This window comes from Nematostella vectensis, chromosome 10, assembly GCF_932526225.1.
Source record: "Nematostella vectensis chromosome 10, jaNemVect1.1, whole genome shotgun sequence".
Lineage (NCBI taxonomy): Eukaryota > Metazoa > Cnidaria > Anthozoa > Actiniaria > Edwardsiidae > Nematostella > Nematostella vectensis.
This window is the reverse complement of record NC_064043.1, coordinates 13538072-13550638: the sequence shown is the minus strand read 5'-3', so window position 1 is coordinate 13550638 and position 12567 is coordinate 13538072. Positions and strand designations below refer to the sequence as shown.

Below are 12567 nucleotides of genomic sequence, written 5' to 3'. Positions count from 1 at the left end.
CTCTGAATTTCAAGTGGGCTCTTTGACTCAATTTTGGTGAATGAGTGGATTATACTGTATTACCAGGGCGTATACTACCGTGGGAGAAGGAGCTTGGGATAAATTTGTGTACAAGCTCCTTTCCCTATCTGATGGTTTAAAATGTTTCCTTCTACCAGACTTGACTATGAAAACTTTTTTAATTGTAGAAAGTTGACGAAGAGTCTCGTCTGACAGTAGCGATAATCGCGATTCTGTGGATATCGGCGTTAGCGTCTTCGTTCATTGATAACATTCCGTTTACCACTGCCATGGTAAGTATACCGTCTCGGGCAATAATCAACCGACTCTAGCACTAATAGGGGACTCGCGCTAAGAGATCACGTGACCTTTCTGGGTGGGAAATTCGAAACAAAACAATCAAATAAAAAAAAAACAGAAATGACTGCGTCCGTCACACCAGAAAACGACAAAAAAAAATTAAATGATGATGATAGATATTTTTCATCGCCATTGTAGTTAACATAAGTGAACTAGATTACAGCGAGGGTCAGAACACTTAAATTACAATTTACATACATGACAATAGATAATATGGCAATTTAGTAAATTCAGGGGTCTATGCGTACTTCGCAGTAACGAAGTTGCCCGAGCGTTTAGTATTATAAATCGGCTTCACCACTCTTGTTGCACCTGATCTCAGGTTGTAGCCATGTTCCACATACCGGTCCTTATAGGGGACATTGCCTGATCATCAGACCGCTACTATCTTCACCATCGCCTTAGTACCGTGCCTTTATTTTACTCATTCACTATTGTCACCATCGCCTTAGCACCATGCCTCCCCCCCCCCCCCACATTCCCCATCGTCAACATCGTCACAGTGCTATGCCTTTATTTCCCCCATTCCCTATCGTCAACATCGTCTCAGTGCTATACCTTTATTTCCCCCATTCCCTATCGTCAACATCGTCACAGTGCTATGCCTTTATCCCCCCCCCCCATTCCCTATCGTCAACATCGTCACAGTGCTATGCCTTTATCCCCCCCCCCATTCCCTATCGTCAACATCGTCACAGTGCTATGCCTTTATTTCCCCCATTCCCTATCGTCAACATCGTCACAGTGCTATGCCTTTATTCCCCCCCCCTTCCCTATCGTCAACATCGTCACAGTGCTATGCCTTTATTCTCCCCCCCCCCATTCCTTATCGTCAACATCGTCACAGTGCTATGCCTTTATTTCCCCCCATTCCCTATCGTCAACATCGTCACAGTGCTATGCCTTTATTTCCCCCATTCCCTATCGTCAACATCGACACAGTGCTATGCCTTTATTCCCCCCCATTCCCTATCGTCAATATCGACACAGTGTTATGCCTTTATCCCCCCCCCATTCCCTATCGTCAACATCGTCACAGTGCTATGCCTTTATTTCCCCCATTCCCTATCGTCAACATCGTCACAGTGCTATGCCTTTAACCCCCCCCCCCATTCCCTATCGTCAACATCGTCACAGTGCTATGCCTTTATTCCCCCCCCCCCCCATTCCCTATCGTCAACATCGTCACAGTGCTATGCCTTTATTTCCCCCATTCCCTATCGTCAACATCGTCACAGTGCTATGCCTTTATTCCCCCCCCCATTCCCTATCGTCAACATCGTCACAGTGCTATGCCTTTATTCTCCCCCCCCCCCCATTCCTTATCGTCAACATAGTCACAGTGCTATGCCTTTATTTCCCCCCATTCCCTATCGCCAACATCGTCACAGTGCTATGCCTTTATTTCCCCCATTCCCTATCGTCAACATCGACACAGTGCTATGCCTTTATTCCCCCCCCCCCCCCCATTCCCTATCGTCAACATCGTCACAGTGCTATGCCTTTATTTCCCCCATTCCCTATCGTCAACATCGTCACAGTGCTATGCCTTTATTTCCCCCCATTCCCTATCGCCAACATCGTCACAGTGCTATGCCTTTATTTCCCCCATTCCCTATCGTCAACATCGACACAGTGCTATGCCTTTATTTCCCCCATTCCCTATCGCCAACATCGTCTCAGTGCTATGCCTTTATTTCCCCCATTCCCTATCGTCAACATCGTCACAGTGCTATGCCTTTATTCCCCCCATTCCCTATCGTCAACATCGTCACAGTGCTATGCCCTTATTTCCCCATTCATTAGATTCCAGTGGTATTGGAGCTGCATAATAAGAAGTCCCTGGATCTACCGTTGAGGCCGCTTGTTTGGGCGCTCGCCATGGGCGCCTGCTTGGGTGGTAAGTTGTAACATCATTGTGCACAGGTATCTTACGGTAACCCTCAAGGCATCCCTTCATTACATGAATGCCAGCACCAACTATACAATTATGGGAACCAACCCGAAGTGGAAATTGCACTAGATCAAGGGATGCCGTGGCTGAAGTCATTCCAAGTCTTATACTCTGTATATTGTCCAAAAACGCGCCATTTGCCATAATACGATGTTTTCGGATTTTTCAGGATTAAAGTAAAAGACTAAAACAGAGTCGTAAAATATGCCAACGTTTTGAACTGTTTTTCCATTTTAAATATTATAATAACACAATGGACCGTGGCATCCTTTAGGATCCAGAGAGCACAGCTGTTTGCTCAATTCATTTTTTAATCCTGATATTTCAGGTAACGGAACTCTGATTGGTGCGTCTGCAAACGTGGTGTGCGCCGGTCTGTCTGAGCAGTATGGATACCCGCTTACCTTTAACAAGTTTTTCAGGTAATAATTCTTAGGATACTTGGAAACGTTGACTTATCTACTCTACCAAAATGTACCTACCTACCTCCTGTGTATCTAAATAAAACCCACTTATTTCCCTCCCTTCCTTACAACACCATCCTTCATACAGCCCTGCCTACCTACCACACTTCCTTACAACACCTACGTACCTTACAACACCCACCTACTTCCCTTCCTTACAACACTACCCTTCATACAGCCCTGCCTACCTACCAAACTTCCCTCCCTTCCTTACAAAACCATCCTTCATACAGCCCTGCCTACCTACCACACTTCCTTACAACACATACGTACCTTACAACACCCACCTACTTCCCTCCCTTCCTTACAACACCATCCTTCATTCAGCCCTGCCTACCTACAAAACTTCCTTACAACACCTACGTACCTTACATTACCCACTCTACTTCCCTCCCTTCCTTACAAAACCATCCTTCATACAGCCCTGCCTACCTACCACACTTCCTTACAACACCTACGTACCTTATAACACCCACCTACTTCCCTTCCTTACAACACCATCCTTCATTCAGCCCTGCCTACCTACCAAACTTCCTTACAACACCTACGTACCTTACAACACCCACCTACTTCCCTTCCTTACAAAACCATCCTTCATACAGCCCTGCCTACCTACCACACTTCCTTACAACACCTACCTACTTCCCCTCCTTACAAAACCATCCTTCATTCAGCCCTGCCTACCTACCACACTTCCTTACAACACCCACCTACTTCCCTTCCTTACAACACCATCCTTCATTCAGCCCTGCCTACCTACCACACTTCCTTACAACACCCACCTACTTCCCTTCCTTACAACAACATTCTTTATTCAGCCCTGCCTACCTGCCACACTTCCTTACAACACCTACGTACCTTATAACACCCACCTACTTCCCTTCCTTACAACACCATCCTTCATTCAGCCCTGCCTACCTACAAAACTTCCTTACAACACCTACGTACCTTACATTACCCACTCTACTTCCCTCCCTTCCTTACAAAACCATCCTTCATACAGCCCTGCCTACCTACCACACTTCCTTACAACACCTACGTACCTTATCCTACTTCCCTTCCTTACAACACCATCCTTCATTCAGCCCTGCCTACCTACAAAACTTCCTTACAACACCTACGTACCTTACATTACCCACTCTACTTCCCTCCCTTCCTTACAAAACCATCCTTCATACAGCCCTGCCTACCTACCACACTTCCTTACAACACCTACGTACCTTACAACACCCACCTACTTCCTTACAACACCATCCTTCATTCAGCCCTGCCTACCTACCAACTTCCTTGCAACACCTACGTACCTTACAAGACCCACCTATTTCCCTCCCTTCCTTACAACACATTCCTTTCTACCACCCTTGCATTTCACATTTACTAAGGCATATCTTTTTATCGCTTCTAGGATTGGTTTCCCAATGATGATTGCCACAACGCTTGTTGCCATGGGCTACCTGCTGACGTGCCACACTGTTCTAAAATGGGACAACAAATAGTACATCCACCTGTGATACAAACAAATGATTATTCTTACATGGGACAACCGATAGTACATCCACCTTTGATACAAACAAATAATTATTCTTTCATGGGACAACAGATGGTACATCCACCTTTCATCCAAACAAATGACAATTCTTACATGTTATATGTAGATAGATTTATATAGATATTTGTATTTTGCGAAGATATTAATACTAGGAACTTACTATTATGGCAAATATGAGTCAGATATTCAGATAATAAGCCCAGGAATGACTAAAACGTATGACTGGGCTTAGATTAGAAGAACACATTTTCAGAGCTGTAGTTTTACCACCATACATGAAATCACAATAAAAAAAGAAATTCCGACGAAATCTGATATTGCTGTACTTATGATTACTCGAATAAGACTGGTGCTCCGCTTGGTCGCACCACTCTTAGCCTGCTAGTCGAATGTTGGGAATCCTGTGTTGCGCGCGAAGACTGGGCAGGATTGGAAAATAAAACATTTCCGACTAACCCCGAATGAGAGCCGGTTAGCAGACTACAGCACCCTGGGCCCAAACGAGGATGGTGACCAAAAGATGATACGATTGGGGTGTTATTTTGTCCATTGGCAGCTATAGAGTCAGCGAGCAACAACCACGTGCAACACTAGGGTATCTAGCGAGCGCCAAAAATGCGTATTGTGACGTATTTGTGATATAGTGAATGCGGGCGCACTCCCCCCCCCCCCCCTCCCCGTTGTCGGCCAAAATGTCGTTTCTTATTAAGCCATTGACCCATCAAACGGCCTTTGAGAAGTACCCACAACCCAAAAAAATCATAAATGCATAATAAACACAAAAAGATGAAGATACTTCGGCATCAGTCTAAAGGATAAATGGTCTTGAAGATATGCATCCAACCAAGGTGATAGCAACTACATAGCACAGGTTCTTTGACAAATTTCAAATCGATCAAGGAAGGAAAAGCAGAATCACCCCTCTTAACAAAACCACACAAGGTAGACAGATCAGAAACACAGCTCAAGACACAAATAGATACCTTTAGTCTGATTCTTCAGGTACATTTCGACGGCCTCAAAACAGAATGTCCACTACTTGAAGTCTTGTAAAACCACTTGGATGCCATTACGGATTGCAAAGCATTCTGGGAGATTCAGGGAAATATTCACGAGGGAAGGGCCAGTCAACACTCCTCTCCCCAAAGTCAGATGTTTTTTATAAGTCTTTTCACCCCAAAGCCAAACAAATCAGACCCAGAATAGAAAAGACAGTATTTAGAAGAGCTGTGGTGATTCATTAGAAAATTATTTTCTCATCCAGGCAAAGCCAAACCTTTACCTTATCCAGAAGCACAGCACTCAATTATGCCCCAACAGACTTCATGATGTCCCAGGACACTCTCCCAATATGCTCATAGCTGTTTTTTTATGAAAAATACGAGCAACCAACTTGTGCTCGCATCTGCACAATGACGAGGGATTAAAAGTAGGGACCGCAAAGCACTGTTGGAAAGCTAGGATACCGCTAACTAGGTGCAGCGGTGTTTGACTTTGACAGGCTGTATAAAACTTAGAATATGGGGGGAGGTATCTGTTTTCAGTCTTTTTTTTTTTTTTTTTGTACATTTAGCTAAAAAATAGCCAGGAGTCAATGGCTTAAGGAATCTTTAAATTCTTTGCTTTTTCTGTAAGATTCCTATGAGTGCGTACCCCCTTTAGCCAATCCTGGGTACGCGAATGTATCATATAGTAATTACAGATATAAATGAAAAGAAGGTAGCAAGCATTCCGTAAGGGGGATTTCCTGTTCTCAAAATAAGACAGCAAGCACTCTTGCGTCCTATAAATGGATATGAACATGAACCAAATGTCATCTGTGACAAAGATTTCGCTGCATAATTAACATTCTTAGAATCATCGGGGGGTACAGAATCATCGAAGGGGGGGGGGTAAGGGCCGTGTACCCTACAGGTAGCCGCTGACTCTTTGAAACAAAAGAAAAACATCCATTACAATATTTTGTCAGCCCCTTCTAACTGCTACATATAGACAACTTGTCAATAAAACACTAACGAATCATATAATCGTTTAGATAAACGAGGCGTCAAGTCTCCTTCAATAATCTGCAATACCGACAAATAATCAGCGATGAATAAAATGCACAAACGGTTGCTTAATTTTTCTATCGGTCTACATTCGAAGTGTATCACCGTTTGAATAGAATGCATAAAAAAGGCGTGTAAAATGAACAGAGTCGAGGGCCCAGCAGGCTCCAGGGGCACCCGTTTTTTAGTCTAACCCAATTTGAATAATAATTCCTTATAATAGAATTCTCTAGACTGGTTCGTGATAATCATCTAATTTGCAAGTGCGTAACAAATCGCGCCCACCGAATCGTGATAAGAACATAGCAAAAAAAAATAGGGTACTTTGGATCCGGCTACAATAACAAAGCGCTATTTATAAAACTGTGGTTGGCCTAGCTTGTAATTAATGATATCACATAAATTCCCTGCTTGGCTAAACCGCACTCAGTGAGTTGTCCCGACTAATCTTCATTTACAAATTTTGTGGTTTTTGTGGGTTTACAATCAAACTCGAGTCGGAAACGACGTTACACAGAGGCTTCTAATGTCTCTAAGGGCGTCTCTAGCTCCAAACGCCCGGTCACTTTTGCTCGAAAAATAAGATCCTTAGCATAAGTACCCCTTCGTAGATTTACCTCCCACGCGTTGCTGTCTTTGCGTGGATTTTAACCAACGGAATATATTTAGCAGAATAAGTACTACCCACACATACATGACTTGCTGCGAGCGTCGAATTTTCTGTCCTGCCTGACAAAGAAAGAAGCTTAGATTGAGCGCCATCTCATATATATTGCGTCAGAACAGCTGCAATGGTTTCTCCTACATAATATAAATCTTGTAGAAGAATGATATCACAGCAGCAAGAAAGCAAATCCCAGCACCCCAAGATAAGCATAGAACCCAACCGGTAGTGTTAATTATAGCGGGTGATAGACTGAAATGCAAGGATGTACGCGTAAATAGCATAGTTTCATTGGATCTAAAGGGGTTACTATAACACCCGCCAAGGAATCGCCATATAAGGGAATCACCATATAAGGGTTTGAGGCGTCACTCCAGTTCGCCTCCGGTGCTATCTGTTCTAGATGCGCGGAGATCGAATAGGAAACAAAATTCATAGCCCGCGGATAGATTCATGGGAAAATTATGGGCTCTGATATGCAACAACAGGTTTAGCGTCTGCGCTATATGTAATGCATGATTGACAAATCCCACCTCACATCTCACTTACAATCTACACCACGCTATCGCTGAAATAAAAAATTATCAAGTTTGTTTATATTTTGCAAGCGAAAGTAAAATGTGTGTGATGCATGCTAAACGACGTTAAGGGCAGCTGAGCGCTCTGTACCGGCTCAGTTTGGGGTAAAAAGAAATTGAAATCAATAATGAATAATTAATACACCAAAACACGAACGACAGCGCATGTGCGAACGCGCTCGCTCGTCTCTTGCCAGCGATACGCAAACTACGGCTGGAAATTGTGTAAAATGTACGGCTGCTCGTTACTAAATCTGTCAAAAACTCCTGTTCGTATTACCAAGGAATCTGGATGATTTGAGGGGCAAGTATACGAGGCGGGGATTCGATCTTCACAAGTAGTAACGGTAAGCAACGCATATTGCTGCTCTCAAGCTCAATAAGGTTTGTACGAAAGTTTCAACAAGCTTGGCAAATATAGGGTCTACAGAACTGTCGGTTGGATCGATTCTCCGCATTCGCGCGAGTTGTGTCACAATACACCTGTGTCATCTCGATCTCGCGCTACCTGAAGTTGCCCTCATTTCAACACAAAGGTTTTCGTATCTATCAAGAAGCCGTCACGAAAGTAAATGTAATCGGCAAGTTAGGAGCTTTGCTGACCGACTTATTTATTCTAAGGCATTGCTTTCACTAGATTTCAATCACGTCAAGTTTTTGTGAGTTTGTGAGGCTATTCGAGCGAATTAGGAATCATTACGTACTATTACTGGCCATAACAGGCCGGTGAAAATTCCGAGGTACATCCAGTTAGCTTACCTAACAAATGTCATAATCCGCCTTTGCGATACCACCCTGCACTATCAACGCATCTATTCCAACTCAACACAAAAGAGTAATTCATCGAGTATTTTAATCGGAACCTTCATACTTTTGAATATTAAAATGGTAATGGTTGCGGATAGCTCGTTTGAGTTTGAGTGTACAATTTGACGTGAGCTAACCCAAGTCAAGCAGAAAAAGCAAACATCTAAAGTTTTATTATGATTATTTTGATACGAAACCGATGACATTTGCCTTTGGGCTGAGCTAAGACGCTGGGTGGTAAATATCTCAAAGCTCGCATCTTCAACCTGCAGTTAAATACATTTAGCTTAGATTAATCCGACTTGCCGGATTAAACGCACCGCGGAAAGGATAGCAGAGAGTACAGCGTGCAGGGAACTAGCGCGAGCTGGCCTAGACGACTTAGTGGTTTTCCTCAAAGTAGTAAACAGAGCGTAGCATTATAAACAATGATCCTGACGGATAATGGCAGTGGTCGATGGTCGATATCGCATGCCATTTGACGACGCTAGCTGTCAACACCTTTTTAAAAAAATTGTCAAGTTCACGCGAGGTTAAAAGAAAGAGCCGCTAATCTGGATAAGACTCTCTCTAACGAGCTGGCGAATGGCTGCCTCTCCGTGACAGCTCCCTTGTTGACGTCTCCTTCCTTGTCTTGTTGATAAAACTTGTCAGCCAAACAAGAAGAGTAATTTTCGCCGTAATTGTATACTTTGGTATAATAAGCAAAAGCCGCTAAAAATATCAGGTAAAATTAAACGGGCAAGCGTCTATACTCGCGCCGTCAGCGGAGTGGATTTCAGACAGGCAATCATCCGGCACAAGGCAATTGTCTCGCGTAACGGATGATTTTCCAGATACAGGAATTCGATGCCAGTAGTTATATTTATTTATGTATAAGACAGATCTGTAAATTAGAAATGATAATTGTCTAGATTATTCATTAATGAAAGCAGCCGATTTCATCTGAGGGATTTGAGTGCTCAAAATGCTTATCCTAGAAGATGATTTTCGCCGGGGCTTACATCGTCAAGTGCTTGATCTAATGTTTTAAACATTATGTAGCACATAAGAGCACGTAAGCCGTCCAGGGGTACTGAGTGCTACATATACGAATACAAAACAATATAACCAAAATATATCCCTAACTCTGTGGAAGTCTCCTAACACACTAATCCTTTGAAACTCGTGACAGCAACTCAATTAAAGACAGCTCCAATATTAATACAGCCCTTCCTTAAAAACAGTAATGTTTATACGGAAATTGCTACATTTCTCATCTCTGTCACTTAGTGTCATTAGGACTGCTTTTTTTATACCGTGTTCTCGCTTTTGTTTGTTTTTATTCATTATTGGATCGATACCTTATTTTTTGTTTGAAACGATTGTACCTTTGTTGTATAGAATGTCTATATCAGACGCACAAATTGATACCATGCTACTATCAAAGCAAACCAACTCACCACTCAATAGATGCGTCATACGGAAAATCACGTTAATTTATCTTTCAAAAGCAAATAAGTGTCCCACACAGATTAAAGTGAGTTATAGTCGTATGTTTTACATACAGATTTATAAATTTTATGCTGAAAGCCATTTGAACACAAAATTGATGAGGTTTCTAAAAGACTTACCACCTCAATAAGGAACTATGGAATACTTTTGAGGACACAAGAAGACATGGATCAAAGTGGTAAACTAGAGTGTTTTGTCTCTTTGTTTCATGACACCTTTTTTGTTTCGATATCAGCTAGAAGACTCTAAGCTGAACCAGTTTCCCAGTAGTTAGTGTGTTGAACAGTATGAAAGTTGAGTGTTTTTCAATCTGTACACATAGAATTCCTGTGAGTTACTAGGGCTGAACAGTCTCATGCTGAGAGAATTACAATAAGCACTCTTTATTTTCCTTTATTGTGTTGTATTTAAATCATGTTGTTATTGTAGACGGGGCGACCCCACTAAATCAAAGCTAGAAAAGGAGCAGTACAGGTTATCAGGGTTCCACTGCATGAGTATCTAAATATTTTTTATAATGATATTACTATTAGAAGTAATCACTATTCTATAAGATATATGAGAAACTTTTTATTAAACTTAGAATCCCAGGACTCTGTTAAAAAACTCAGTGAGCTTCTAGGTCAGCTTTATAATTATTTTGTCGAAAGCCCTGAAGAAGTATTTCTAACTTTTGCTTGGCTTACCTTACATGTCTTTAAAGTGAAAGTCAGGAGAAAATTGCCTTATTGAATGAATGTAGCTATTAATATTTGAAACAACTTATATTTCACCAACAAAATCCATCTGTCACATTTCTTTCCCCCACACACTCACTTGCTCATCTAAACAACTTGTACAACTAGCTATACTCAGATAAGCAACAAAAGACAATGAACCAATGGCTGTTCATACTGCTGTGTGTTCATAAAATAACACAAAACTCAACACCCTGTGTGACAATATCATGAACACTTGCTGAGCTTAGTATAAAGTACCTTAAGTATTGAGGCATAGAGCCATGGTGATTGACAAGCTAAACTAATTCACAAGAGCCTTAATGGATCTTGATCCAATAACTGTAAAATGCTATTAAATTAACAGTAATCCAAATCTTGTTCATCACTATAGGACACCTACCTAGTCACCCGCAGCATTGTATTCACTAAAGGCTAAGATTCTCTCATGTGGTTTCGGAGGCCTAAGCAAGACAGCGACCATGAGAATAACTACCCACGCCTCATTAACCATCAGCCTATTGCAATCCCATTAAACAGGGCAAGTATGATTTTATCTTGGTAATGATTAGTTAAGATCAATCTATTGCAACCCCATTAAACAGGACAAGTATGATTCTCATCTTGGTAGTGATTAGTTAAGATCAACCTTAATTGCAACCCTATTAAACAGGGCAAGTATGGTTTTCATATCATGCATTATGATTAAGTTTATTGCAACCCCATAAGACTGGGCAAATATGACTATCATCTCTTGTATAATGCTTGGTTAAAAAACATGTGCTGAAGTCACCATATCAAGCCTTAAACTCAGGTAAGGGTCTTAAAGTTTTTTGTAAAACAAGACTGGCAGCCCCAGGGTACTGCAGTAGTTCTACATATAGAAGAAAATATCTTATTGTTTAAAACTAAAACAACATAGTTTGTAAACTATGGTATGACTATCATATAATATGAAAATCCACCACTGGCATCAAACACAATAATACTAATACTACTTTTATGTTAAGCTAAAAAAACAGCCAAAGTAAAAAATATCAAGCACTAAAACACTTTGCTATTAATATGGGAATTTCAATGCCATTTCAAAGCTTTAGATTATTTGTTTCCTTGATGTGAATGGATAGTATTTTAGGTACTTCAAGCTTATCTAGTGTTCTGTTACCACAAGAGATAAGATAAAATGCTTTATATGAATTTAAAAGATCTAAAAATATTCTAATTTTGAAACCTTTCTCTTTTCTTATAAGTACGATGTCTATGATTGAACATGTTTTATGTTTATTTTGATTGGCAAACACCATTTTCTTGCACTATCATTATCTTAAGAAATTCAAAGTCAAGTTGAATCATGTTCTCATCAAAACATGCAAAACAATTCAATTAGAGAGGTCTAATTGGAATAGGCCTTTTAAAAGATTGGAATACAGCACACAAGTAGAAGTATTTCCATTTTTAACAAAGAATTGAATATTATTACAGATGCCTGGCCCTGAACAAGTAAACTTACTGGAAGCTATTGAAGAAGGAAGCTGTTCCACTGTCCTCAACCTTTTAGAAAGTGCAGGGATTGATTTGGAGCAAAGAGATTCGGTTTGTGTTAGCATGCCTCTAAAACACTGTTCCAAGAGCAACTTGCACTAAGAAATCAATGTGACTTTTTGGTGGCAAGCTTACACACACACACTCTGACTTTTAGCTGAAAAATAACAACAACAAAAAGCAACTTATTCACTGCATATAATTCAGCCAGAATGTTTCTTTGTCAGAAAGGAATTATTTTCATTGATTTTTTTCTTCACTCTCTGGTGTGACAGGTGCAGCAATTTCTGTGTTTATTTTAGCTTGAATTTGCCACTCAGAAAGTCACATTATTTGTTAGTGCAACTCACCTATTACTCACAAAAAAATCCTTTTATAGTGGGTGAATGAG

The 12567-nt window shown here is 41.1% G+C and overlaps 2 protein-coding genes and 1 long non-coding RNA gene across 4 annotated transcripts in view; 2 read left to right on the top strand and 1 right to left on the bottom strand.

The window, feature by feature from the left end:
• LOC5506770 (P protein) overlaps positions 1-4637 on the top strand; it is a 25737-nt gene extending 21100 nt beyond the window's left edge. Inside the window, exons 23-26 of the mRNA XM_001627402.3 lie at positions 189-293; positions 2167-2260; positions 2643-2736; positions 4184-4637. Coding sequence (XP_001627452.2) covers positions 189-293; positions 2167-2260; positions 2643-2736; positions 4184-4274 — 384 coding nt within the window. The 3' untranslated portion in view covers positions 4275-4637. The remainder of the gene's footprint in view (positions 1-188; positions 294-2166; positions 2261-2642; positions 2737-4183) is intronic.
• Positions 1-12567, bottom strand: part of LOC116616136 — a 17563-nt gene that overhangs the window by 2942 nt on the left and 2054 nt on the right. The window lies entirely within an intron of this gene.
• The window catches only part of LOC5506771 (kinase D-interacting substrate of 220 kDa), a 27316-nt gene continuing 22393 nt past the window's right edge, over positions 7645-12567 (top strand). The window contains exons 1-3 of one of the 2 annotated variants that reach the window (XM_032375198.2): positions 7645-7964; positions 11029-11175; positions 12117-12227. In XM_032375198.2, the coding sequence (XP_032231089.2) occupies positions 11083-11175; positions 12117-12227 (204 nt within the window). In that variant the 5' untranslated portion in view covers positions 7645-7964; positions 11029-11082. The remainder of the gene's footprint in view (positions 7965-11028; positions 11176-12116; positions 12228-12567) is intronic. The other variant, XM_032375199.2, reaches the window with a different exon arrangement.